The following is a 26910-nucleotide window of genomic DNA, read 5'->3' as shown; positions in this document are numbered from 1 at the left end:
TATCTACTGTATTCCAGAATTTGTTCTAGGTTCTAGGACTATAGGGGCAAAAATTCTCCACCCTCATAGAGCTGACATGGCAGAGGGCTTAGGGGCCCTCTGAACACAGGTATCTAAGAAACACCTTGTTTGATACCAATGGCTGTTCTAGTACCTACTTATATCCATCCCTCCAAGGAGTTCAGTGTTTCTGCTTGTTTGAAGAGTCAAAGGAGGTCCCATTAAAGTTCTACCATCTCTAACTGATGAAGAGAGACACTCTCAAGTCTTATAGAACATGCCTCTACCTTTGGGCAACTTCATAAATTCCTTTAGTCTGCCAGAGAGGAAATTTCAACCCTTTCCTCTGTCTCTGGAACTAGACTAAGAACACACTTCTTACTGTCTAATCCAAATCCCTCCCCTACTATTTCAGTGTTCTTAGCGGGGACGGGGAGCAGCCACTTTCCACCCTCAAAAAAGCCTCTAACGGGAAACGGACTTGGCCCAGTGGTTAGGGCGTCTGTCTACCACACGGGAGGTCCCTGGTTCAAACCCCAGGCCTCCTTGACCCGTGTGGAGCTGGCCCATGCGCAGTGCTAATGCGCGCAAGGAGTGCCCTGCCATGCAGGGGTGTCCCCCGCATAGGAGAGCCCCATGCGCAAGGAGTGCGCCCGTAAGGAGAGCCGCCCAGTGTGAAAGAAAGTGCAGCCTGCCCAGGAATGGCGCCGCCCACACTTCTCGTGCCACTGACGACAACAGAAGCGGACAAAGAAACAAGACGCAGCAAATAGACACAGAGAACAGACAACCGGGGGGGGAGGGGGGGGAGGATTAAATGAAAAAATAAAAAAAAAGGAAGTCTCTTACAAAAAGCTTTATTCTCCTTTTAAAATGTTTACTATTTAAGAATAGAAATAAAGTCAAATTTATTCATCAAACTTCATAGTAATAGATCAATTTTAGATTGCTGAAAACTGACTACAGAATTGAATAATTTAAAGAGTGCCCCAGTCTACCTGATGAACAGGAATACCCAATTTCCCTTTTCATAAAGAGTAAGTGGATTTTTAGCTAGACCCATGGGTACCCTGAATAAAGACAGTACTTCCCAGCTTCCCATGACCCTGGGACTGATTTCTGGCCAGTAGAATACGGGCAACTTCTCAGTCACGCCCTTTAAGGGGAGACAGGTCCCTCCTTTTCCCTTTCCACACTCCCACTGGCTGGGGGAACTTGTTGGGGTTCACCTTGGACTATGGGGATGGGGGAACACTTTCTGGAAGGCAGAGCAAAAACTAAGAGCCTGGACCCCTCTTGGTTCTATGAAGCAAATCTTAATACTTAAATGCAGTAGAAAATTCAACATCTACCTGGTTTAAATCCTGTTATCCTTGAGCCCATGCAATCAAACCTACATCTTTACTCATCTTCCCCAAAGTCCAGCTACCCTTCCTGTTCTTCCTAACATCCACCTTCAGGCCATCTGCTGCAATTCAAATAATTTTTTTTTTCTTGTTCTTTAGGGAAAATAGTTGTTTTCTACTTCTTGCCAATATGAATATTAAACAGAGAACATGTCATTTGCCAAACCTTAGACTTGGGTAGCCATAATTCCAAGAATTTTAAGAATTGAGTTTCCATACCATTAAGTATTTTATCATTTTTTTTATTATTTTACTATTAAAATTTTTTAATATCAAAATCAGTTCATCTTAAAGTAAAAACTAACCATATATTTGTTCATATACATTATATACATTTGAGAAATAAATAGTGTTCTACGTAACATTTAAAAAGCATCATTTTATACAAATAAGGCCTCAAGCCAAATGCATAAATACATGACCCACAGAGGATTCACTTTCCAAGGCATCCATTACTAAAAACAGAAGGCAGAAGTAAGCAGATGCATAGCCAATGATACACGCTTCTCTTTGGCTATCAAGCAATCACAGAAGCAACAGTAGCACACAATTGGGTTGAGAACATACTTTGAATTAAAATTCAACTGGTATGTCTTCAGAAGTTTGGCATTCAACAATGGTACAGCTTTGGCACAATACAGATTAAAATAGTGTCCATGAAAAACCTAAGTGAAAAACCTAAGTAAAAGAAAATCACTCTTTCCCCCCACCTGACATCATACCTCCTCCCAAAGAAATCTCATCCATAAAAAGCCCAACTCGTTGGCACCAGTTTTCTCCTGGTATATGTTAAATAAAGGGTTTAGGATTTTATGGAGGACCCTGAAAAAAATCCTTGTTTGTCACATCTGGAGGCTGGTGGTGGGAAATGGCTGCAGAAGTCTTTGTGAAGATTCAGAGATGAGCTTACCTCAGACTTTGTCTCCAAGAAATCTGGGTCCTCAGGCTGGCTCTGCCACCCACTCTGTCTTTAATTTTAGGCATATGGCTGAACCTCACTAAGCCTCGGTTTTGGAAAAGAGGGATAATGATAGCTGCCTTGCTCACCTCCTGTTGTGAGCTCTAATTAGGTGACATGCAAATCTTTTGGAAAGTATAGAAGGGTTCCTCAGATATCATGTATATTAATTCAAATCAAGATCTAGAACTGGAGACTTTTCTACGAAGTTCAATACTGAAAAGGCCCTGGTATTAAAGCAAAATATTTCAAGGAGGGAAGAGCACTATATTAAATCTTAGACTCAACTCTGTTCAACAGGTGCTAGTTTCTGTATAACAAGATTTGTGTAATTTATGTAATACCTCCTATCTCCCTAAACAGAAGAGCTTTGCTCAAAAACAATCAGGTCAGGCAACTGGTCACCATTTCTGCTCCCAAGCACATGTGATACTCTGCTTGCTGCTCTGCTAGCGATCAGATTTGTTACTCGTACAGGGAAGTGGCACCAGTTACCTATGAAGAAATAGGTGGAAACTACTAAAGCCCCAGGGTCCCTACCTCTTATAACCCTCCCCAGGGTCCCTCATGCCTGGATATTCACAGGCGATCTAAGCTGGAAGGGATTCTAGAAATCCCAACCCCATCAGGTTCCAAACAAGGAGACGAAGTCCAGAGAGGTTTAGTAATGTGTCTACTGCCACCTACTAATTAATTTTAAGTGCTTAATAAACATTTGTTCCATCAAAAAAAAAATGAATAGAGAAATAAGTAAGCCAATGATCTGTGCTTTAGAGAGTGAGTTGAGGGGCCAGAAGGAAAGTCTAAGATGTAACCAGAATTGACCAATCCAGTCCATCAGAAGCCCATCAGCAAGTCTCAGTGCCACTCTAGATCTACTCTGCCTCTCTGTGTAAAAGGAAACAGGCCAGCCACCCTGGCATGTCTGCTCCCAGCAAAAAAGACCTCTGACTGAGGCTCAACTCAGGTCAAGCAGCTGACAGCCTTCCACCCGGAGCATGCAGAGCCAGTGTTCCTTGTGGGGCAAAGTGCGGGTTCACCTAGCACCTTAGAAACCAACCCAGGGTGCACGAGAGGCCCCAGGCATGCTGGACTTCAGAAGGTGACAACGGAGGTTTGGAGTGAGAGCTACTCTAGGGTGGCCACAGCAGCTCCATCAGTAGTCTCCTCTGGTGAGAAGTCCTAGGAGGCAAAGGCCTGGGCCCAGAGAGCAAGTTCTTCCCCAGGCTCCAAGGTCAAGTCTAAGAGGGGTCCTTCCATCAAGCGGGTCATCAGCAGTAACTTTCCTCCACATGCTTGGAAGGTGGTGGGTCCTTGCTGGCAAGACTCCACAGTCCCTCTCAGAGAAGCTCCAGAGCTGGGCTACAGGGAACCAAGGGAGAGAGAGGCATTCATTAGCTTCCTCAGCAGTCATGACCTCACCACACCTATGGGACTATTTTTCTTGCTTTCCTTTCAGAACAAACAGAAAAGATCCTGAGTGCTTCTTTTTTCACCCTCACTCAACAAGTTACAGAAGCACTTTTTTTTTAACAAATCCATTTTATTGATACCTACTAATAAACATATTGTTCATCCAAAATATACAATAATGGTATTTGCTATAATCACATAGTTGTGTGTTCATCACTTCAATCATTATTAGAGCATTTACATTATTTCAATAATACTAATAAAAAACAAACAAGAAAATTCCTCACATCTCAATCTTTCTATGCACAGAAGCACTTGGACAAACACTGCACTGGAGACCTTTCTCTGGGTTTCTTAGTTCCATACAGTACTTGCTTTTACACTTTTGACACAATACCCACCCACCCCAACACAAACACACACAGATGTAGGGTGAGCTATCAAAGACTTTGCCTTGGTCTAGGAATACATGAGAGACTAGTTGGGCAGTAAGGAGGCAAGACGGGGAGTCAAGAGGCCTGGATTCTCTTTTCGGCAGCAGAGGCGCCATGAACCTCTACGAACCTTGGTCTCCTCACCAGTGAGCAGGGCAACAGGGCCCGTTCTGGGAGGGAGTCTACTAAGGGGCTATGTGTACCTAGGGCAGCCACAGCTTCCTAGTGTTGATTTATTATTCGGGTTCCTATTGTTTGCTATTCCACTGATGGTGAGTGAAGGGGCAACTTATTTCCCAAAAGAAGTGGAATAAGGTGAGCTGTATAGTTCTCAACTCTTATGGCCACTGGAGTTGCTGAAGGCAGAGAAAGGGAAAAAGATGTGTAATATGGAGGTACTTTTGGGACTTGGATTTTTCCTGAATGACATTGCAAAGGTAGATACTGGACATTATATATGCTGCCATAACCTATAGAATGGAGTGAGAGAGAATGTAAACTACAATGTAGACTATAATCCATGCTTGGTGGCAATGCTCCAAAATGTGTTCATCAATTGCAATGAATATACCACACTAACGAAAGAAGTTAATGCGGGGAAAAGTGGGAGGTGTGGGGAATGAGGCATATGGGAATCCCTTATATATTTTCATGTAACATTTTATGCAATCTAAGTATCTTTTAAAAATAAATAAAAAATATATTTTTAAAAAAGAAAAACTCTTACAAAGTTCTGGAGCAGAAAGGAAAGAAAATATCTTATCCCCTTGTAAGACTCGGGATGCTTCTTAGATAGGCTGACTCTATATGAGTAAGCACTTTAAAAGGTATAAATCTGAGTACAAACATAAAGAATTAAAACTATTCTTATAGCATAAAGTCGTCTGAGCCTATACGAGCGTGAGTCCGCTAATGAGCTGGGCCGTCCTCAGAGCCCCACGAGACTGTGATTACCATGCCCACGACCACGCTGCCGCCTCGAGACAGGAGGCAGAGCAGCCGGGCATGTGGCCAGGCCCTTGGGGTTGGCAGGCGTTTAATCACAGGGGTCCCCACTATGGACACAGCTGCTCCATAATCGATACCCAGACTGAGTTGAGGGATTTCTGTGAAGCAACTGGAAACTCTGTGCTCGAGAGAGAGTGCAGGCTTTTGTAGAGGCTTAATGGCTTCAAAGGTTCTGCCATTACTTGCTGGGTGACCCTGGGAGAGGGACTTAATCTCCCTGAGCCTCAGTTTCCTCATCTGCACTCAGAGATAACAATATCTGCCTCACGGGGTTGATGATAAAATTAAAGGAGACAACGTAGGTAAGGGCTGAACAAGGGCGGGTGCCTAGAAAGTGCTCGGTCTGTGACGGCAGTGTCCTTACTTGGACCCTAAGTTTGGGTAAGGGGTGGGCACCCTCTCCCACCCCCTCAGAAGGTGTTTACACTCTAAGGACACGTGATGGGTCCTCTTTTGGATGAGCCCAGTGCTTCGCACCAGGACATCAGCATTCCTCAACTCTGAAATAATAGGACAATGGGACACGGAAGCAAGACGATGCCTTTGCCTGACTCAGCTCCACATACCTGAGGGCTCACACTTCTCAGAGGGGGAGAATTAGGCCCACTACTGTCCCCTCACCAATCTGGGTTCCAGAAAACCTGAAAAGGGGGAGTCCCTTGTCCTTTATCTCCCGTCCTACTCCCTGCTCCAACCTAGTGCCCGGAAGGAAGCCAGGGATTCCGGGCCCTTCCCACAGCACCTGTCTGCAGTGAAGACTCAATCCAGTGCAGGTGGCAGGGACACCACCAGAGGGATTTAGTTACTGAAAAGACCTCATTTCAGCAGGGCCATCGGCAGGGAACGCCCCCAGGTGAGGCAGGGCAAGAGGCAGGGGGATGTTAGCACCCTCTGGCGCCCCACTTGGTTCACTCGTTTTGCCGTCTTTGCCCAGCCAAAGGCCAGCTCCACAGGAGAAAAGGTATTGTCCATTTTGATCCCTGCTGTGCCCAAGTGTCCAGAGCCACACCTGGCACGTGCTAGATGGCAGTCACATCCTGAATCAGCACACGAGGAAGTCCCAGTTACCTGGTTTGGTTTCTCATTCTCCATCCATCCTGACATTTGTGAAACCAGAGCTCTTGGCCAGGAGATATGCTGGTGTTCTCAGGGTCTTCTACACAAAAAGCCAGTCTAGGAGGAAAGAGAAACCACTGATGTAGCCAAAACTCTGGAGGGAAAGACACGAGGCCATGAGTCAGCCAGACAGTGCTTTCTGGATTAGAGGAAGATGAAGCAAGGAGAAAAGAGACGTTTCCATCAGGCCCCACCCTGACTCAAGAACCTGTAGAGCTCCCTCCCCATCACTGCTATGAGGCTGAGCCACGGCTGGCCTTGAAATCTTCCCTAAGTCGCCCCATGCAGCCCTTAATCCACGCAAAAGGCCGCCTGTCCTTTATGACCAGAGCATCTTTGACGCCTCCTTGACGGCCAGGGCCCTCATGAATCTAACCCTCCCTTGATTTTCCAATTCAGTAAAAAAGTATATCCTAATATAAATGTGCCTTTGTTACTGTTACTTCTTGTGACATGAGGTTAGGCATGAATGCTTTGCTTTATTTTAAAACAGCGTATGCTGCGTGGAACGGCTCGATGGATCCTATGTCTGTGGCTAACTCCTCCGCAAGACGGACCAGAGGAACGCAAAGCTCCACAAAAGCCACTGAGCAGATCGCTGCAAAGCAAAAGTGAAGATTTAGCACATGGACAACCAAAATCACAGGAAACAATCGGGGGTCTAGAACCGTTTCAACACTAACTTATGGCCAAACCCTCCGGGGTGTGAGAGCAGGAGCCATGAGCCCCTGAATGCACCTGACCAGACACTGACCCCCATCTGGAAGCTTTCCCAGGAGGCCAGGGACACTGACCGCCTCACCCACCTTCAGGAAATTCAAATCTAACAGAATGGCAGGAAGGTGGCACCAAATGTTTGGAGAGGAGGAGGGGAATGGGGAATTCTCTGACCCTGTTGCTAAGATTGAAAATTGCTCCAACCACTTCGGAGAGGAATTTAACTATAACTAGTCAAGTTAAATACCATAACCCAGCAATGGCACTTTTTGGTGTTCATGCCCCCAAGGAAGCCCTCACTCAAATGCACAAGGGTAATGTTTAAGGATGTTCATTACTGCCAGATCAGTAGAAACAACTCAAATATTCAGCAGAAAAATGGTAAAGCCATAGTCTCTTTGTACAATGAAGATTTATAAACAGGAATTCAATGTGAATAGACCAGAGAATTCAATGTCAATAGCTCTCAAAAAGGGGTCCATGAGCTTGAATGGTAATTCAAAAAAACGTTATTCTAGCCACCTAAAAATTCTTTCTGAGATAAATATTCTTATTCTTAGAAATTGATTTTGACTGTTAAGTTCTAGAAGTAGAAGGACTGAAAGGATCTTCCTGACCAGTTTTGCCTCTACTTGCAATGTAAATGTGTAGGCCTGTCATTATTTTGTTTCCTTTGTTCCTTACTACATCTCTGTTCCTTTGGAAATGGAATATGAAATAAATGGGCATTTTGAAAAAACAAAAACATTATTCTTGTGGGGACCTGTTGGTAGGGGTCTGATATTTACTAAATTATATACAGTATAGTGTGAACTTAATAAGGGGTCCATGGTTTGCACCTGATTGGCAAAGGGGTCCATGGAACAAAAAAATGTTAAGAACCTCTGGACTAGAGCTATATGAATTGGATATGTTTCATTTCAAAATATTGAATAAAAGAAGCAACTTGTAAAATGACATGTCCTTTCATGTAAAGCTCAAAAGCATCCAAAATGATTCCATATATTGTTTCTGATACAAACAGAAGTACTAAAAGTACATGAACACCAAGGAGGAAAACATGCTAATACCAGAATATTAGTGACAGTTGGTTTGAAGGACAAGGAATAGAATGGGGAAAGGGCACAAAGGGGCTTCAACTCCATCTGAGACACTCTACATTTTAAAAATCTTATATCTAAAATAATGTGGAAAACTGTTTATATTAAGTCTCAGCTGTGGCTTAATGGGTGTTTATTATATTTGGAATATTTTATAAGAACAATAATCTTTCTGCTACCATGCCCATAGGCATAGGTTGCATTTATAAGAGCCAAGAAAACTTAAAAGGAAACACAATTATCCAAATCACAGGCTTGGTTGTAACCCTCCCCGCACCCCCCCCCCCCCCCCAACCTGGCATCCCCCAGCTGACAGGATTCTGGACCGAAACACTCAGACAAGGGACTCAAGCCTCCACTTTCCTCTGCTGGCAGGCTTTGCTATAGATGATGGATATATACTGGGCACATGAGGAATTGCAATGGAGAAAATTCCAGATGAGGTACAAAGAGGGTGGAAGCTGCTTCCTACCAGCCTAGACTGGCAGTGGCCTCTTCAGTGTGAAGGACTTGGTGCAGGAAACCCTCCTCTCTTGAAAAAATCTCCCAGGCTTCTCTGGCTTTAACCCCCAGTCCTTCCCCCTCCCTTCTCAGTTTCTATTTAGAAAGAAGCCTGCTCAGAGAGTCAAAGCATGGTATTAGGAGCTGATAAAAGTCTGGGTCTTTCACGCTAGGCTTGGGGTTAAAAGAAGTGGGAAACTGCCAGCTGGCACGGCACAGAGAATTCTCTGTTAACTTGAAGTTAGGATCCTAGTTCTATGTCCTTGATGCAGAGCCTGAAGGAAAGATATAATAAGGCCCTGAAAATAAGATGCTGGGGTAATCAGGTGCTCCCACAGGCCTCCCCCACCTGGGGCAACTGGGGGCTCCCTGGACCATTCACCCTGGTTTGCTTTGGACAGCAGCAAGCAAAACCTTTCTGTGGTGTGGACTCCCTAGTAACCTGATCATCAAGGCAGCACTCCTAAAGAGCCCTGTTAAAGAAAAATAAAAAAGCCTTCCTCCAGGTCAGCACATGGTTTGACAAACACAAGGGCTGGCTTTCAGCCCTCACTTGCCCACCCCTTTCAGCCGAGAGCCGGTAATCAGTGCACAAGTTGCACAAGAGACTGCAGCAGACTTGACCTTGGAATTAGCTTTTCCTTGAAAAGATGTTGAGGTCTGGCCTGCATGCTCTGGATACTGAAGGTGCATGCCTAGCCAAGGAAAGGACACGGCAGAGGCACATGCCTTCCGCCCACTTTTACACAAGAGAAGAAGGGGCAGGAGGTACTTACTTCTGCTGGGTTTCCCCAGACTTGACCCGGATGCGCCTGATGCTCAGCTCCTGCGAGGAGTCGTGAGGTTGAGACAGGAGGCTGCGAAGCTTATTCCACAGGTTGTACCAGGACTGAGTTTTCCCCTTCCAGGTGAGTTTGATCTTCAAGAGGTCCCCCAAGTCTTCCTCGGTGTAGATCAGGAAGGTGTTGGTGGCATTCAGGTTCATCTGCTCCACTCTACAAGGTGGGGGAGAAGTTGGTGTCACTCCCCTGCAACCTGGTACACTGCCAGGCCCCGTGGGAAGGTACCCTGGCAGCTCCAGCCCCTCAATGACTAGAGAGAAATGGGCATGCGGTCCCTTCCTCCACCTCGGGCTCTCCACGTCCCACCAGTAGGAGGAGGGTGGAAGAACATGGGTGCTCCACCCTGGCAGAGAGAGAAAGTTACCCACAGCACCCATGCTTCTTCTCCTAACCAACTCTGTGCATCTCCCCATTTATGCTCCTTCCTGGGGAACTGGACCAAGAAAGAGCAGAAATGAGAAGACTCAGTTACCTCCCCACTAGACGGTGTACTGTTCCTTTCTCCCCGCAGGGATCCGTCCCTCTCTTTCGGCACTGGGCATGGCCAGCCTCACTCCATTGTGTGTACACGTGAGGGTACATGTGCACCTGTGCCCACATGTATGTAAATCTGATCTCCCAACTAGACCCAAAGTTCTGAGAGGCAAGTACTTTGCTGACCTTTCTTCACAATCTCCATATTACTTGGTCTTGTGCTTTCACCTCGTAGGTGCTCAAATAATATACAGATTACTATCCCTACCCCACCCCACACAGCCAGATAATTAGAAAAAGTCCATGGCTGATATTTATGGTATCAACTTTCCCAAAGTCCCAGGAGTCAGGCATAGCCTGAAATGAGACAGCAGTTTCTGCCTAACTGATCCCAGCAGCTTCTCACCCTGCTGACTCACCCCAGAGAGTCCCTCCCAGAAAAGCTGGGTCAAGGGCTTGGTGGCGCATGCACAATGGGAGGGGAAGACTCTAGAGGCTGCCTAGAACCTGCAGTTCCTCCCCCAAAGTAATCAGACTTCCTGCTCCATCACTGGCTCCCAGACTCACGCTCTCCCACCTTCCCAAACTAGCTTGCTCTCTACCCTGAACCCTGCAAGGAAACTTGTGACTTACATTTCCAAAGGCAAAGTCTGGGAATCTGCATTGGTGCCGTAAAGAGAGACATAAAAGTTGGGCTCTATTTCTCCCATGATCTTGTAGCTGAAGACATGGATTTTCATCTGATAATGATAAACTGCAGAGACAGCAAAACAAAGTTATTTGTGAGTTTTGTTTGTTTACTCAGGCACTTCTGACCCAGAACACTGAGGTTTTAGGGACAGAGTTGTTTTGGTCTCCAGCCTCCCTCTGGACTTCTGTCCAATGATATAAGACATCACTGTAGTATCTGAACTTGGGGGTAGGGAAATCTTGTGGGGATTTTGGACTAGCCACTTTCTAGCTATGTGACCTAGCATTAGGACCAAGCTATTAACCTCTTTGAGTCTCAACTCCCTAACATGTAAACTAATACCCACAAAACCTTATGGTTTTATAATGCCATATTAAAATGTCAGGCATCATTTTGAACCCCTGTTCTCCCTCCGTCTGATTTGTTGTGATAATGGAATGAGAAAACAAATGTGAAACAGCTTTGAAAAGTTAAATGTAAGATAGAAATTGATGTCTCTCAAGCAATTGGGCACCTGCCTACCACATGGGAGGCCCCAGGTTTGGGTCCCCGTGCTTCCTAAAGAAGACGAGCAAGACAGTGAGCTGATGCAACGGCTGGCACAGTGAGCTAACGCAACAAGATAATTGATGCAGCAAGATGCTGCAACAAAGAGACACAGAGAAGAAACACAATGAGAGACACAACAAGCCGAAAGTGGAGGTGGCTCAAGTGATTGGGTACCTCACTCCCACATGGGAGGTCCTGGGTACAGTTCCTGGCACCTCCTAAAAAAAAAAAAAAAAAGACAACAGACAGCAAGTGCAAAACAATGGGGTGGGGCGGAGAAATAAATAAGTAAAATAAATCTTAAGAAAAAAAAAAGTAATTCAAGATCTTATAAGTGGGATCTTATTGGGATCATGGATGTAAGGATTCACATCACAAAAGTAGTCCCCATCATTTAAGTCTAAAGATTATTTTTCCTCAGTCATGCACAATAGGATCTGATCTGCAAACTCCTGGCCTGGGAAATGTTCTGTTCTGCAACATGGTGTTAAGAAAGAAGGAAAAGACTAACTGCAGGTTACCTCTGAAAGGCATGCCTGCCCGGGTTTTCAGGTACATTTTGCTGTTCCTCTTGTTTCTCATTTTCTTGGCATTGTAGCCAATGCTGTTACAACGGTTCTTCCGGCAGCTGAGACAGATGCCCTTTTTGAAGCGGTTCGAGTCCGAGCACTGGAAAGCAAAGCTTGGCTTGTCCTGATTCACCAGGGAGTCGACAAAGAGGTGCACGGCCCGTTCATGTTCACATCTCATTACATCCATGATTGCTGGGGGAGGAAGAGAGAGAACGTGGAGCAGGAGCCACTGCCCGGCGAATGAAGCCCTTAACTCACAAGGACTGCATGCTTGAGAAGTGCCAGCTAATTTCTTTGTTAGGGCTGGTATTCTTGTTTGTGGCATTCTTAGTACACGTCCAGCACTGTGCTGGGTTCCTATTAGGATATAGATGCAAGGCCATTCTCACCACTTAACTGCTTATTCTCTAGGTGGCAAGACAGCACAATATACACAAAACAACAAGAAGATAGCACATATAGTTAAGTGCTAAATAGGGTGTTGGAGGCCCAATTTGGCATAGGGGTCACCAAATGGTAGAGATGGATCAGATGCTAAACAGCATCTAACCCAAGGGTCAGCAAACTGCAGCCTCCAGGCCGGCTGCCTGTTTCCGGAATATAGCCACACTCATTTGTTTACGTATAGTCCATGACTGTTTTCACAGTGGAGAAATTAAAAACAGACTGCATGGCCTGCAAAGCCTAAAATATTTACTATTTGACCCTTTAAGAAACTGTTTGTAGACCCCATTCTCATTCAATCCCTTCAATGATAGATTAAGAGCCAAAGGCCCATAGAGTTAAAGTGATTTGCTCACTTCTTACAGACCACTGTTTGCAAAATTGGGAGTATAATTTGCATTTTCTGGCCCCTGTACATAATGATTTCTTGGAACCAAGAAAAAGTTGGCAAAGCCACCCTATGACTTCCTCACTGGCACTACCAACCTCAAAAAATGCCATCATCCCATACTCTGAAGCAGGGGTGATTTCCCCTCCCATGACCCTCCAAGCCCTGCAGGGGCTGCTTGGCTGCTCATCACACTAGGAGAGGCACAGAGTAGACATCTAGGGGGTAGAGCATCAGGGTGGAGAGAGCCGACTGGGATACGACGTAGGAAAGGCTGCCAGATCCAAGGCAGTGAGCAAATGGGGACCCAGAAAGGGGCTGTCACATGAGGCCATGCATCAATCTCAGCAGCAAATTCAGTTCATCCCCTGTCTGCTCAAAACATGCACAGGCATTCAGAAAATTAATCATAACCAAATGGGAAAAGTATCTTGGCTTTACATCTTTAAAATACTAGCCAAAGGACTTTGGGAGAGTGTGGGCTATGGTGTGGACCATTGACCATGAGGTGCAGCGGTGCTCAGAGATGTATTCACCAAATGCAATGAATGTCTCATGATGATGGAGGGAGTTGTTGTTATGGGGGGAGGAGTGGGGTGAGGGGGGTGGGGGTATATGGGGAGCTCATATTTTTTTAATTATAACATTAAAAAAATAAAAACAAAAAAAAATATTAGCCAAAAATTCTGATTTAATTTAATCCATGCTATGGAATATTATGCAGCCTTTAAAAAAGAATAAGGTTGGTACATGTATGTGCTCTGACATATAAGAATGTCGGTAATACATCATAACTGAAAAAGAAAGTTGTAAAACAATGAGGTAAAGATTCCATTTCTGAAAAATCTAAGTACACACACATATACATAAATAAATTTTCAAAGAAAAAAGGTTGGAAGAAAACACAAAATTGTTCATACTGACTACTTTTGAAAAGTGAAAGTAGAGTGTGAGGGAAGGTGAAGGAGGGCCTGTCACTTTTTGCTTTATGCAGGTCTGTATTGCTTGACTTTCTTCAAAAAACATGTATTTCTTTTGTCATTAAAAAATTAGCAACCAATAACAACTGTGGCCTCAAAGCATGAGCAAGCAGAGAAGAAACCATTGGATGGCTAACAGGCTTGTAAGATGATAATGAACTTTAAACACAGAGGGCAGTTAAGGGAGGTGGTAATAGCAAAACGAATGTTGTTGGTAGCACACCAGCTCTGGTGGACTTAGGAGATGTGATAATTGTGTCACATGAAGCAGAAAAGGAGGAACTCACTTCCATATGCAATTGACCCCAAGATATCGTTGAGTCCACAGCCTGGTTGGAAGTCACCTCCGTTGGGGTAGATGTCGATGTGGCCCACAGGCATTTGAATCCCGATGCTCACACCAAAGGAGCGCGTGTAGGTGTGGAGGACATCCACGAAGTCTGCATCATCAGGTGATAGCCGCTTGTGGATGTCCACCCCTTCAAACATGGGTCCAGCAGGATCCAAACCTGCAGCAAGAAGGGGGAGCCGAGACCTGCTACATCAGGCCCGCCAAGTCAAGGAATCCTTATTTAAAGTTAAGTCAGGGAAGCGGACTTGGCCCAATGGATAGGGCGTCCGCCTACCACATGGGAGGTCTGCAGTTCAAACCCCGGGCCCCCTTAACCCGTGTGGAGCTGGCCCATGCACAGTGCTGATGGGCGCAAGGAGTGCCCTGCCACGCAGGGGTGTCCCCCGCGTAGGGGAACCCCACGCACAAGGACTGTGCCCTGTAAGGGGAGCCGCCCAGCGCAAAAGGAAGTGCAGCCTGCCCCAGAATGGCACTGCACACACAGAGAGCTGACGCAACAAGATGACACAACAAAAAGAAACACAGATTCCTGGTGGCACTGATAAGGATGGAAGCAGTCACAGAAGAATGCACAGCGAATGGACACAGAGAGCAGACAACTGGGGGGGGCGGGGAGAAATAAATAAAAAATAAATAAAACTGGTTACCTGGGGATATGTGTGTGGGGGAAGAGGACAGGACAGGGAACTAGGCCGAAAGCAGAGACAGCAAGACTTTTCACCATCTTTTAATTTTGGAACCACATGAGTGTAAAATTATTTTTAAAAAAAGCATTTGTGAAACATAAAATGCAGATTCCCAAGTCCCTGGACCCCTCCAAAAATTCTGATTGGTAAATCTGGTACGGAGCCCAGAAACATATATGATTGTCCAGATGATAGTAAAAGTAGGTGGTCCATGGACCAGATTTTGAAAAACTTCTCTGTCATCTATAAAATGAAAGCTGAACACGTTAATTCACGAAAGATATTAAGTGCTTGTCAGTTACTACTACCAAGCCCAAGTATTTATGGGAACTTGATTCATCTCACCCTGGAAGGCTCTTTGCTATAAAGCTACAGAGACAGGATCTGAAATATAGATAAGAAGATGTACAGCAGAAGAAGGGTGTCTGTTCACTCTAGAACAGTTCAACAGGGAGTGATTTTGTCCCCTCATGTCCCCCCACCCATAGGGGACATTTTTGGTTGTCACAACTGGGGGTGGGGAGGTGCTACTGAAATCTAGTGGGCGGAGACCAGGGGTGCTGCTAACCACCCTACAATGCACAGGAGAGCCTTACGCAAAGAATCACCCAGCCCCAAATGTCAATAGTGCCAAGACAGAAACCCCAAGCTAGACACACCAAGGCAGGGAGAGGGTATGACCAAGGGTCGTGAGAGGAGGAGATGGACAGGACAGCGTGCCCCAGAACCCAGCACAGTAGGACCACTGAGCACACTATGAGGCTTGTAAATAAAAAGGCAGAGCCACTGCCTCCAGAGGGCAGTAAACTTGTGGAACTCATCACTCATGAGAGCTTATAGAGCAGCAAACTGAATCGCTTTCAGAAGAAATTTCGATAAATCGATGCATGGCCAAGGTAGCAAGGAGCTCAGGCTGCTTAGGGGCTCAGCCCCGCCCAGGCCCCAAAGCAAGATGGCAAAAAGGACAGAACTCGGCCGCAACAGCCCTGGTTGACCCATTTTAGAGGCTGCAAGGACCAGGGAACTGACACAAGCCGCCTCTCCCTGCCTCTCCCTGGAAGGAAAAAAAAGAAGAGGGAACATTCTGCTTTGCAGCCAATACAAGAGAGGGGCTCTTTGCTTGAGGTGAACAAAGGTCCCCAGCAGACGGTCAGTGCCATGGCAACCCAGCTGCGCCGGAGGAATGCAGGCGCTGGAGGGCTTCTCACCGGGCTGGCTGGCGCAGGCTGAGAGGCGATGGGCCACCCTGCCTTCTCCAACCAGGCTGACCCAGCCTGCCCTGCCCTGACGGTCTCGGCACACGTCCCACAGACTCTGGGGACAAGTTTAGCAATTTTTTTAACTACAAAACAAGGGAAGATGGAGAGCAGCCCTCCCCCTTCCCTTCAGGCATAGCCTTCACCCTAGGGTGACATGTCCGGAAAAATGGAACACGCACACACAGGAAAACTTCCAGGGCTGTGCACACTAGGCTAGGAGGGGAGAGCCCGCTGCACTTCAACAACCACCTTATCGCTCCCTACAAGAGATGCAACACAGTACAGCCCTTAGGCAGGCCGGCTCTGGAACATTCAAAATGACATGAGTTTGAAAACCAGCTCTGCTATTTACAGGATGTAAATCTTTGGGACCATTATTTAATGGCTGAGTCCTAGTAAAATGAGGCCAAAAAGACCCCTTTGCAGGGGTCTAAGTTTTAGAGATATAGAGAAAGCATAAGGTACTTGTTAGCTATTAATAGCAACCAGCCCAGAACCTACACATTGTCAACACTGAATTCACAAGTGTTGATTGAATGAATGAATTTTCTTGCATATTTATTTATAACTAACTAGACACCAGTTCTAGTACAGATGCATGACCTCTTCTCTAATAAGCCTAAGGAGAAAGATAAGGAAATTAAAATTCTACCAATCTCATTCCACAGCTTTGGGGGAAGGATTGAGGGAATGAGAGGTGACTGCTAAGGGGTGTGGAGTTTTTCTTTTTGGATTAAGGAAATTGTTCTGAAATTTTTTCTTTTTTGGTGATGAATGCACCACACAGTGATTATGCTAAAAGCCACTGATTGTACACTTTGCATAGATTGCATGGTATGTGAATGGAGCTCAATAAAACTGCTTTCAAAAAAATTCCAGCAAATCCCATTCCAGAGCCTCTGGTCCAAGCAAGACTGGGGATCAGGTGTCCCCTGCAAGCCCGGGCTGCCTCTGCACAGCATGAGTGCCTCCCGGCCTCCTCATCTGTTGGGTCTCACCACCTGGCTCAAAGGCCATGGGAAGCCTGTCAGCTCCTCCCCCATCAGACAAGCACAATGGCATGTGTCAGGTGAGCCAAATATCCTCTGAGGTGACGCTTGGCAACTGGACAGAAACCACCCCTTCAAGACATGCTCACCCCAGGTCCCTGCTCTGAAAGAAAGACCGGGGCAGGGGGGGGAGGGGGGCTGTGCTCTGGAGAGATGGGCCCCAAGGACGGGCTGCCAGCAGGGAGCCCAGATTAGCATTCTGCCCCGCTCCCCTGCTGGCCGCAGGAGAAACAGCAAAGCCCACATTGTCCGCAGCTGCCACCCAAACAGGCAGAGGGGACAGCTCCCCACAAGCCCCATCTCACTTCAGGTTTGGAAATCCGGAAAGGAGGGCTTGCAGTTTGTCCTCATGGCCCACGGCTCCGGCGGGGGACGCTGCGGTCTGAACACAGCTGGCCTGGCTCTGAACCCACTCACTGGGGGATCAGGAGAGGTGCTCAGACAATACAGAGCAGCTTAGATTGGGTTGCTTTGCAACAGAAATGGGTTAATGAGCAGTCATGTGTGGCCACTTCAGAGCCAGCTCAGGCCCTACAGTCTTGGTCATCAAAAATAAAGCTCTCATGAATAAAAAAATTAAAAATAAATAAATAATAAAGCTCTCAAGATCTGTGGAATCAAATCATTGGATCTAAAGGAATGTGTGTGTGCATGCACATGTTAAACTAAAACCCAGGTATGATTCAGGGAGGGCCAATAAAACGCCACAAATGTAGTTGTTGTGGTGGTTGCTTTTAATTCTACCCCACCATGTTATCGCTGAAACCTGAAATTCTACCTTTACTAAATCATTCTTTAGCCAAGGACTCCCTTCTACCTGAATTTTAAAATGAAAATACTACAGGGCAAGAAACTGATGAATAAGAAAAATAATAATAATAAAATAAAAAACTAAGGAAATTGATGAGCTCTTTCCTCTTAGGCAACTGAGTGGACTCTTGGTGTCATGAGGGTAAGACAGCACCTGGGGTGAACACAAAAAGGAGTACTGGAAGGAGGATGAGAGTTCAGGGCAACAAATTTACCATTCATTTTAGCCTAGAAAAAGCCCTGTGTTTGTATTTGAGAGGGCCCCAACATGGAAAAGAGAACTTTACTTTCACAATCATTAAATGATCTCATCCAAATTCTCACATTAAAAGCTCACTAAATGGAATTTTCAAGGTAGAAAGCTCAATTTTCTATTGACCACATGGGTACCAGTATCAGAATAATGACAGTTTAATGGCTCATTCTAACTGGGTCATTTCCCTAACAAACATGTCCCTACACATCAGACAGAGACTGTTGCTGGATGAAATAGAGATCAGGCAAAATTCAAACTGGAATCCACTAGTCATTCTTTCCCTCAAGGCCTTGCCAGCTCATGGCCACGGTTCCACTCCAGCTTCTGCCCTGGTTATCAGCTGTTAGTCCCTGGGCAAGTTTCCTCACCTCTCTGTGTCTGCTTCCTTGCCTGTAAAAGGAGGGGGTGCACTAGGTCAGGGTTTTCCCTGGTACCCTGGGACCCTGGGATTCCTCAAGGGATGGAAAGATCCAAATGACAAAGTCTCCCTGCTTGCCATATCCAGCTTCATCTGGAACACCCCTTTCTATCTGTTTCATATATTAGGGTCCTATACCGGTTCAATTTGGAAAAAAGGGTCTATGACTAAAAGCCCTGGATTAGATGCTCTCACAGGCCTCTTCCAAATTGGCCTGTGACTCACCCATGCTGCGTCACATGGGAGCACTCTGGTCTGGGAAACCTAGGTCGGCAGAGCGGCCGAGGGAAAGCAGGGGATGACCAGCTGTCAGTGGAGGAAGCGGAGCTTACCGGTGATTCTGCCCACTGTTCCTTTCACGAAGTTGCCAACATATCCAGCAACGTGAGCTCCAAGGCTGTAGCCGACTAAGTGAACATTCCCAAGAGAAAAATCATCCTTCTCCTGCAGGAAGTCACAAAAGCACATGAGCTGATGAGTGTGGTCAGTAACCCACAGGGCTCACCTACAATTCAACAATTCAGTCACGGCAGAGAAGTAGATGCAGGAACTTAGGCCACAAACTTCCCAGGGACATGACTGGCAAGACCCTCCAGATCGGTCACAGCAGATAAAGGAAGGTCAGATGGCCTTGGTGGCACTTCAAATGCCATGCGCTGGGGGTAGATGGAGGGTGCGACTAGAGGCTGCATACCTGACCCTTACGTGTTTTCTGTTCTTCTTTGCAGCACTTAAGGGGGAGGTGGTGGTGCAGAGGTCAAAGCCACCAATTCACTGGAGACTGACACGCTAGCCCCAGCCTGCAGCAGATGCTCCCGATCTACCCTCTAAGGCCCTGGGCTCCACTGCAGTGGCCAGAAACTGTAAATTTCTTCACCACAAGCCCACCTGGGGCCCCAGGAAGGAAACTTCATGCCCTGATAGAGCTGAGAGTTTGACCCATGGCTCAGGAACCAAGCTCTACAAAAAGCTTAGGACTGAGGGACTGTTCCAGAATCCTCATCAGAATACTGCCAGAATTCATCAGACTTCCTGGATAAAAGGAAGGTGAGGCTAGAATTGCTCAGATAACCAGGTCACTTTGCTAGTGCACCCCTGCCCCCAGATAAGTCCTCTGATCTCAGGTAAATCATTAACCTATCAAAAGTAAATGTAGGACTACAAGGTGTGTTTACCACAGTTAACATTCTAAATGAGTTATTGGGCTGTATCTGTTTAACCCACTTCCTCTTCAGGACCATGAGGCAGGAGCAGACCTTAGTTGATATTTAAGATTACAAGCCAGACCTGGCTCTTGGCCATTCCCAATCAACCTAAGGGCGTCAGTTTCTAATAATGGCAAGTAATGGCCCATAAGGCAAATCCTTTTACAATTAAACAAATACATAGGAAAAATAGAGATTTTACAATAATTAAAAGGTTTTCTAAAAGTCCCAGCTTTCAAGTATTTGAAGCAGCACTTAATTCAGTAAAAATTTTAATCCAAAGATTGTGATCAGATTCCTGAAGTTCATTGTAACCCAAGTCTGCCCAGTATTTCTTAAGAAGGTTTGGATTGACTTCTGCCTGCAAAAAATTACACTCATCCCCAGTCACCTGCAACCAGTTGAGCATCCTGGCAATGCTGTGTCCCACCAGCCTGGTGTTGTTGACTGCTTCAGTGTAAAGCTGGTGAGCCAGGGGGAGCCAGTCCACCACCACCACGTTGGCATCTCTCTCTCTGGTCTGAAGGGCTGACACGAGTTTGTACAGCCAGTTTTCAAGCATGCCACTCATCTGCAGAGAAAAAATGAAACTTGTTTTATTCTTCTGCGTTTCAGAAATCCTAGGGGTTTTAAGACCCTTTCCCCAGCCAGATTTCAGAACCTTCACATCAGTTACTCAAGGACCAAACATTTGCAAATGAGCACAGGCGGCTATAGCTAGAATTGTGCAACCTGAAGGTTTGTCTTCTATTGCTCTTTAAAGCCTCAGGTTTTCCCATCAAAACTTTCAGAGCTGACATCTCTGCTCTTGGAGCCTGATGGGGTCACTAGGTTGTATTGACGGTACTGGCATGAGATTAGTCTGAGTCCCTGTCAGTCAGGCAAGTGGCCTGTTCCACCATTCACAGGCAGCTGGGAAGGGTTTCCCGGGAGAATTAGCTTCTCTCTAGAAGAGGCAAGGAGATGCTTTCTACTAGAGAATGCAGAGTTAACAAATGATCCCTTCCCACCACCCATCTCTGCCACCCCTCTTGACCCCAGAGTAGGGAAAATCTGTCCGTAGAATCCCAAATTAGAACTCAGAACATATTTTCCCACAGAAGCAAAGTTATAAATGTTGACCAGGTCCAGTTGTAAACCTACCCAAAAGTACATTATTAGATAAATGGATTTTCTGTGCCTAGCCTGGGAACCCAAACACCATTTACAAGCTTGTTTCTATGGGAAACTGCTGTTCCAACTTCCAAACAGATTACAAAAGAACTTTCTGGAATGCAAACCATTTGTAAGATGGGGCAAATTGTATTTGCATTTTGACAGGGGGACTGAAAAAGATTCAAATGCATGATCCTAATTGCAGACTGTGGGATGAGGATGGATGGACAGGTCCTTCCTTCCCTTTTCAAATCACATCAGGAAGGTAGGCACCTACCCCCACCTAGGCATGACCCCAGCAGCATGGAACGGATATGAATTTCTCATCATTAAGGAGAGGAATGTGTCCTCCCAATTAGCCCAGGCCGAAACCTGCTCACTTAATCGTGCCATTTTCCTAGGACTGTCATTAGATGAATGAATAAATTCCTCGCTGGTCAAAAGCTTCTGAAGCAAAGCATTAAAGCCCTTTTTTGTTGGAGTTTGTCATGGCCTTTCAACGCGAATTGCTCAGCTAGGGCACATAAAGAGCCCCAGTGCCTTTAAACCGGGCCATCTCTATGCAAACAGGAGGGCACCATGCCAACGGCAGCCAGCAGCCCAGCCCAGCTGGCTCCTGAGAGCGTCACTCCGCCAGTCAAGTTGCTTCAGTTCTGCTCAGCTCTTTTGGAGGGATGGCCACCTCAAGGCAGCGGTTGACCAATGTAATTAAGTGTAATTAGAGGGGCTCTTAAGAGCTGCTGGAGCTGGGCTGCTGCCCTCAGGAGAGCCCCTTTCTGAAAGCCTGCTCTGTGCCAGCATCAAATCCACCCTGCTCCAGCCCACCCCACCCCCTCAGCCAGGACCCATTGCATCCTTCACAAGCGTCTGAAATACAAGCAGCCCACAAGAAAGGGGGAGCGGGGTGGAATCTGGAAGCACCAGTATTCTCTTTAATTAACCAAAACAAAGGAAACCAAATCCTGTGGAAAGCCACAGAGCTCCCTCCCCAGGGCTCACCGTCCATCCGTGAATGATGAAAAAAGTTTTGGCTGTCATGTTGAAACCGCAGTCTTCTAAGGGCTGATTGTGGCCGAGGGAGAGGTAGCAGCCGCCATGCTCTGGGTCTTCAGAGCTGCGGAGGTTGAACCTCACAGAGGTTTCAGCAGCAGCCTCTACATCGTTAGACTTGCAGAGCTCATCTGCAGGGGCGGGGGGAGAACAGAGAGTGGGTGCATCTAGTGGTCTGGAAGTGAGAGATCTGAAGTCTAGTTCTGGTCAGTCTTGGACAAATTATTTAACCTCACTGGGTGTCTGTTTTTACATCTGCTGAATGAGAAAAACATGTTTCCTCTTCATCTCCCAGAGGAGTTGCAAAGATATTATAAAAGGGACATCTCATCCACACTTAAGAGTATGAATTACTTGCTAGTAATAATTACTGTGACTCTGAAACAAAGAGGTCTCTCTCTTGCTTTTCTCTCTTCTTCCCTACCAAAACAATTTCTCCTTCCTTCCCTCAATTTCCTACTTTTAGAGTACCAGTCCTCAATTCTTTTTCTAAAATCCCTATGACCAGCTGAGTTTCAGAATTCAGAATTTTGCAGATTTCAGGAAGACATTATAGGATATGATACATACACTACACACCCCCATTGGGGTCTGGGACATCCCCCATGACTCAAACACTCTAGAATTTCTGCAGGGAAATATATGACCTCTCATACTCTGTGGAAAAAAAAAAAAACAATTATAAGTAGCCTCCAGTCAGTTCAGGTCAGTTTTTTGCTGCCTAATGAGTTCAGGTCAGGTAAAGGCAGGATGTTGCTGCCAAACAAGTTACCAAAGAAATTTTCTAATTTTGGGAGATTTTGGATTTTAGAATTGGAGGTAAGAGATCATGGACCTGTTGTACCCTGGACTTCCCCTAGTGTTCCTGGCTGGATTCTAGCACTAGTCCAAAGACTTTATGTATCCTCAGCATCTCCTACAGTGCTGGACATGTGCCAGGCAGTCAACAGTTTGTTAAATGAATGACAGAGGCCACAAAGAGACTCCTAAGAGCAGCAAAGCCACCTCTTCTGGCTCCACTGCTCACATACAGTGTCACCTAGGAGTTGGCCCTGCTTCCTAAGCTCAGCCAATGTCACTGATGGCCCCCATGGTCTTTAATTCTAAAAAAGTGCTGTCAGCATCATGGCATTACAGATGGTCACAAACAGACCCCACCCAGCATCTTTGAGCCATCCTGGAAACCATCACTTCATAACAGGCTAAGAAATTGAAGTATCACATTATCCTTTCACCCAGCAATTGGAGGGGGTGGGGCATCCAGTGATCATCCCAGGAACTTAATTTATCCCAGAATTAAGAAGAAAAAGGAATCTTGAAAAGAGAGACCATGGTGGTAGGGAGGGCAGTGGTGAAGAGAGAGGGTGGGTGGGGGAAGGAAAAGAATGCACCGGATGTAAGAGGGATAAGGTTCCAGAAAATTCAGCTAAATGTAAATGAGCAGCTCTCAGGTAAACGGTCATGAAAGTAATGAACCAATGCCCAGAAAGGCAGAAACTTGAACCATGGACATAACTAGTTCAACACCTCCTCAGCTTCACCAGATAGCCATTCACACAGGGGCCAGATGGGGACATCTAAGAGAAAAGGAAAAAATGTCCCCTGGCTCGCTGAGACGGAGTTGTAGATAAACCCACAGCTCGACAGAGAAAGCTCCCCTTGGCATCTGGTTTTCTCTGGCTCCATTCCTACTACTTTGGCCTGGCTCACTTCAGCCTCAGGGACTTCATGACTATTCTTCACCCAGATGTCCTCATGGTCCACTCACGTGGCTCAAGGACCAGCTAAATGAGGCCTTCCCTGACCACCAGATTAAAACTTCACCACCCCTCTCCTCCCCGACCCCAGCACTCCTTCCAACTCTGCTTTCTTTTTCTCCATTACACTAAACACCATTTATATATTTTAATTAGTTTATTGTCTGTCTTCTCACTGAACAGAAACTCCAAGAGGGACAGATTTTCACCTGTTTTGTTTCTTTGTGTCTCCGGCTCCAAGAAGAGGGCCTGTCACTAAGCAAGCACGTAACAAGAGATTTTCAAATGAATGAAATGGCCCACAAATATTCAGAATTACAGAGCATAGACGTGGGAAGGAACTTTAGCATTTACAGGGAAGGAATTATCAGGTCACACTTCTAGTTAGCACTAGAGTTGAAAACACAGTAAGCAAAGCAAGCCTTTCCTGTTCATTCAAATCACACACACACACACACACACAATTAACTGACATGGGCCCATGCCATCTGGCCCAACCTCAGCATAATAGTAGAAGACAAAATGCTTGGCTCTGGTTTAGAGGCTCTCCACCTTTCACTGCTTAACCACTTGCCTTGGGACCCGCTCTCAGTGGCCCTACCCTGCTCCTCAGCGCACACTTCCTTCAGTTTCTCAGTGACTACAGAGACTGCCACAAAGAAGGCAGAAGGAAGAAAAGCCAGAAGGTAGGAGAAGGAAGATGAGGAGGTGTGGGAGAGGAAGACTGTGGGGAGGCATGCGGGCTGGGAAAAGGGGGCTGGCGAGCTGGAGGAATAAGCCTAGCAGCTTCTTCTCGAGTTTTCCTCCAAGCAAGCACTAAGCAAACCAAAGCCAGCTGCCCTGCCACCTTAACATCAAGAGATTAAAAGGAGGAGCATCAGGCAACAGAGCTCTCTTAGCAATCTTCCTGCCTCTCAAACTCCAGGCTCAAAGAGGAGGACAGGATTTAAGAGCTGCTGGCAGCGGCTCCGCTTACCGGATAGTGCCAATAAGGAAAACTTATAACGAAAGTTTGGAGGGGTGGGAGGACCAGAGAGCTGGACGGAGCGCATCCCGCCAGCCTCCTGCGCTGGTACGCCTTACTACGGGATGCCCTCACAGAAGCATCCAAGAAACAAGTGGGTTTGAGGCTAAGGTGGAGAAAAGAGGGCGGCGGGAAAGAAAGATTTCGCAACAACGAGGTGAGACTGGAGAAAGGTCGGCAAGACAGAGGAGGCCAGAAGGAGAAGAGAACTGCGGCGGTGGATAAAAATGCGTGCACGTTACCTTGCAGCTGTCCCTCTGGACCATCCCTTGCGGAGCTTCCCGCCGCAAAGCCACAAAAGACACTCCAGAGGCAGAGCAGGGGAACGGAGATTCTCATCCTTCCCCGCCACGCCCCCTCCCCTGAAAGAGGAATTAAAAAGCAAAAGCAAAATCCAAAAGGCCGCCTCTCGGGGGTTCCAGCAGTCCAAGCTGGTAGGACACAAGCGGGCAGCCGTCTCTCCACCTGAGGGTGGTGGGCCAGACAGCTCAAGGAGGAGGGCGAAAAGGTAGAGGAAGGTGCAAAAGGAAAACTTTGCTGAACTGAGCGGGGCGGGGAGCGGGAGTGTGAAAGGGCTTGATCCAAGTCTGCCCGAGCTCAGCCCGCGCCTCCCGGGAAGCCAGAGCTGGCGCTGTCACACCGGGAGCTCGCAGCGAGGTAGTTTTTTAAAGTATCGGAGTCATCTGACCCATCGCCAGATGGCGATTTGCATAATTTATTCCCGTCCCTGGATTCTGATTGGCCCACACCTTCGCTGACGCCCGAACCGAGACTTCCCAAAGTTTGAATGAAAGCGCCGCACACCCACCGCGTGGACGCTCCGCACGCGCAGCCACCAGCGCTCGCGCTCCGGCCCCTCGGGTCTCCCGCCACCCCGCTTCCTCCTAAAGTCGCCTCCCGGACCCTCGCACCCTCCGTTCTCCTCTGCTGTCCGGACGGGGTCAGTTCTCCGAAACCCTGTGCCCCTACACAGGGACGCAGGTCGTGCCCTACAAAAGGCAAAGCGACTCGCGCACATGGAACGACCTCTCCGCGCCCCGAGCCGCGAGTCCGGATGGGGACAGCCACCTGGTCACTTGGTCTTCTCACCTCCCTCCCGCCCTGTGAGGCCCGCGACAGGTGTCGGGTCCAAGCAGAGCCAGGCGCAGACAGTGGTGGGAAGAGCGCAGGACAGCGCTGGGGTGCCGTGGGGCGCAGCCAGGACTTCAGGGCACCCGAACGCTCGCCGCCACTCACCAGCTGCCAGACTGCAGACCAGCCACCGCACTTCTACCAGCCTGTTTCCTCAGCCGCAGTGGGGTGGGGGTGCACGGATAACAGCTCCTGCCGTTTGGGGGTGTGGGGGAAATTAAAAGATAAAATGTATTAAAGCCGGTGTCCGGCACGTGGTTAGCTCCCTCTCACCCTGGGACCGGAGGACTGGAGGGGCACAAGACGACACTCCCTAGAGGGAACTCTGGACCCAGCTTGGAGCGGAGACGGGGGGCGGGGGGGGGGGGGGGGGGGGCTAAGACGCGTGGTCAGCGCCGAGTCGCGCAGTAACTGGCCATCGATTGGAATTAAGCACTTTCTTCCTCTCTCCTCCCATCACTTTTTCACTCCTCTCCCTCCAGGATCCGTGGCCCAGCTCCTCCCCCGGGTCCCATCTTCGGCCCCGGGGGCGGGACCGGGAGTCTGCGTGCAGCTCCGGGAAGCCCGGGCGGAGGCCTGGGCGACCAGGGGACTGGTTCTGTCTCAACAGCTCTCGGGGACCCTGAGGGGGCCGGGGGAGGTAGACGGCACCGCGACCCGGCAGTGCGCCGCCACTCCCACCTGTTCCTAGGTAGCGAAACCTGGCAGGGCGAGGCGGCACCCTTCGACCGCCAGTAACCCTATACTGCGGCACCGGGGAGCTTGAGAGACCTGTGTGGGGAAACCAGTCCAGAGCGGGCAGGTCCTGTTCCAACCTAGCCTGGTTGCCTTTGTTACTCCAGCTGCCAGCGGAGTGCAATAATTCTGGCTTTATGTTTTGAGAGTAAAATGCAATGTACTTGGGAATAGGATGTTGTGCAAGCGGTCGAGTGCCCGCCTCTCACATGGGAGGTGCCGGTTTGGTTCCCGGTGCCTTCTGAAAACAAAACAAAACAAAACAAAACCACAAGCTAAACAAACAAAAAAACCAACTCAGGGAAGCCAATTGCCTCAGTGGTTGAGTCCCAGGTTCAATTCCCAACCCTGGTACCTCAAAAAAAATTTAAAAGACACCTCAATCTACTTTATAATAAGTGGTGGTAAATGTCCCCAGATCTGCTGCTTC

General features: G+C 47.3%; 1 protein-coding gene across 1 annotated transcript; it reads right to left on the bottom strand.

Annotated features, from left to right (window-relative positions):
* Positions 1-1642: 1642 nt before the first annotated feature.
* On the bottom strand, positions 1643-25252 carry LIPG (lipase G, endothelial type). Its single transcript, XM_004461367.5, has 10 exons — positions 24857-25252; positions 21783-21964; positions 20020-20199; positions 18756-18867; positions 13881-14102; positions 11731-11973; positions 10603-10723; positions 9430-9648; positions 6288-6392; positions 1643-3726 (listed from the first exon to the last, which is right to left on the bottom strand). Exons 1-10 carry the CDS (start codon positions 24951-24953, stop codon positions 3705-3707), a joined length of 1503 nt encoding a protein of 500 aa, XP_004461424.3. The 5' UTR covers positions 24954-25252; the 3' UTR covers positions 1643-3704.
* Between the last annotated feature and the right edge of the window lie 1658 nt (positions 25253-26910).

Source organism: Dasypus novemcinctus, chromosome 16 (assembly GCF_030445035.2).
Source record: "Dasypus novemcinctus isolate mDasNov1 chromosome 16, mDasNov1.1.hap2, whole genome shotgun sequence".
NCBI lineage: Eukaryota > Metazoa > Chordata > Mammalia > Cingulata > Dasypodidae > Dasypus > Dasypus novemcinctus.
This window is presented reverse-complemented; position numbering and strand designations above follow the sequence as displayed.

Coding starts and splice junctions, on each gene's coding strand:
- LIPG (XM_004461367.5), bottom strand. CDS start 24,953: ATGAGAATCTCCGTTCCCCTGCTCTGCCTCTGGAGTGTCTTTTGTGGC. Junction 10,724..11,730: donor GGCAGGCATGCCTTTCAGAG/GTAACCTGCAGT, acceptor CTGTCTCTGCAG/TTTATCATTATCAGATGAAA. Junction 9,649..10,602: donor CAGACTTTGCCTTTGGAAAT/GTAAGTCACAAG, acceptor CCCACCTTGTAG/AGTGGAGCAGATGAACCTGA.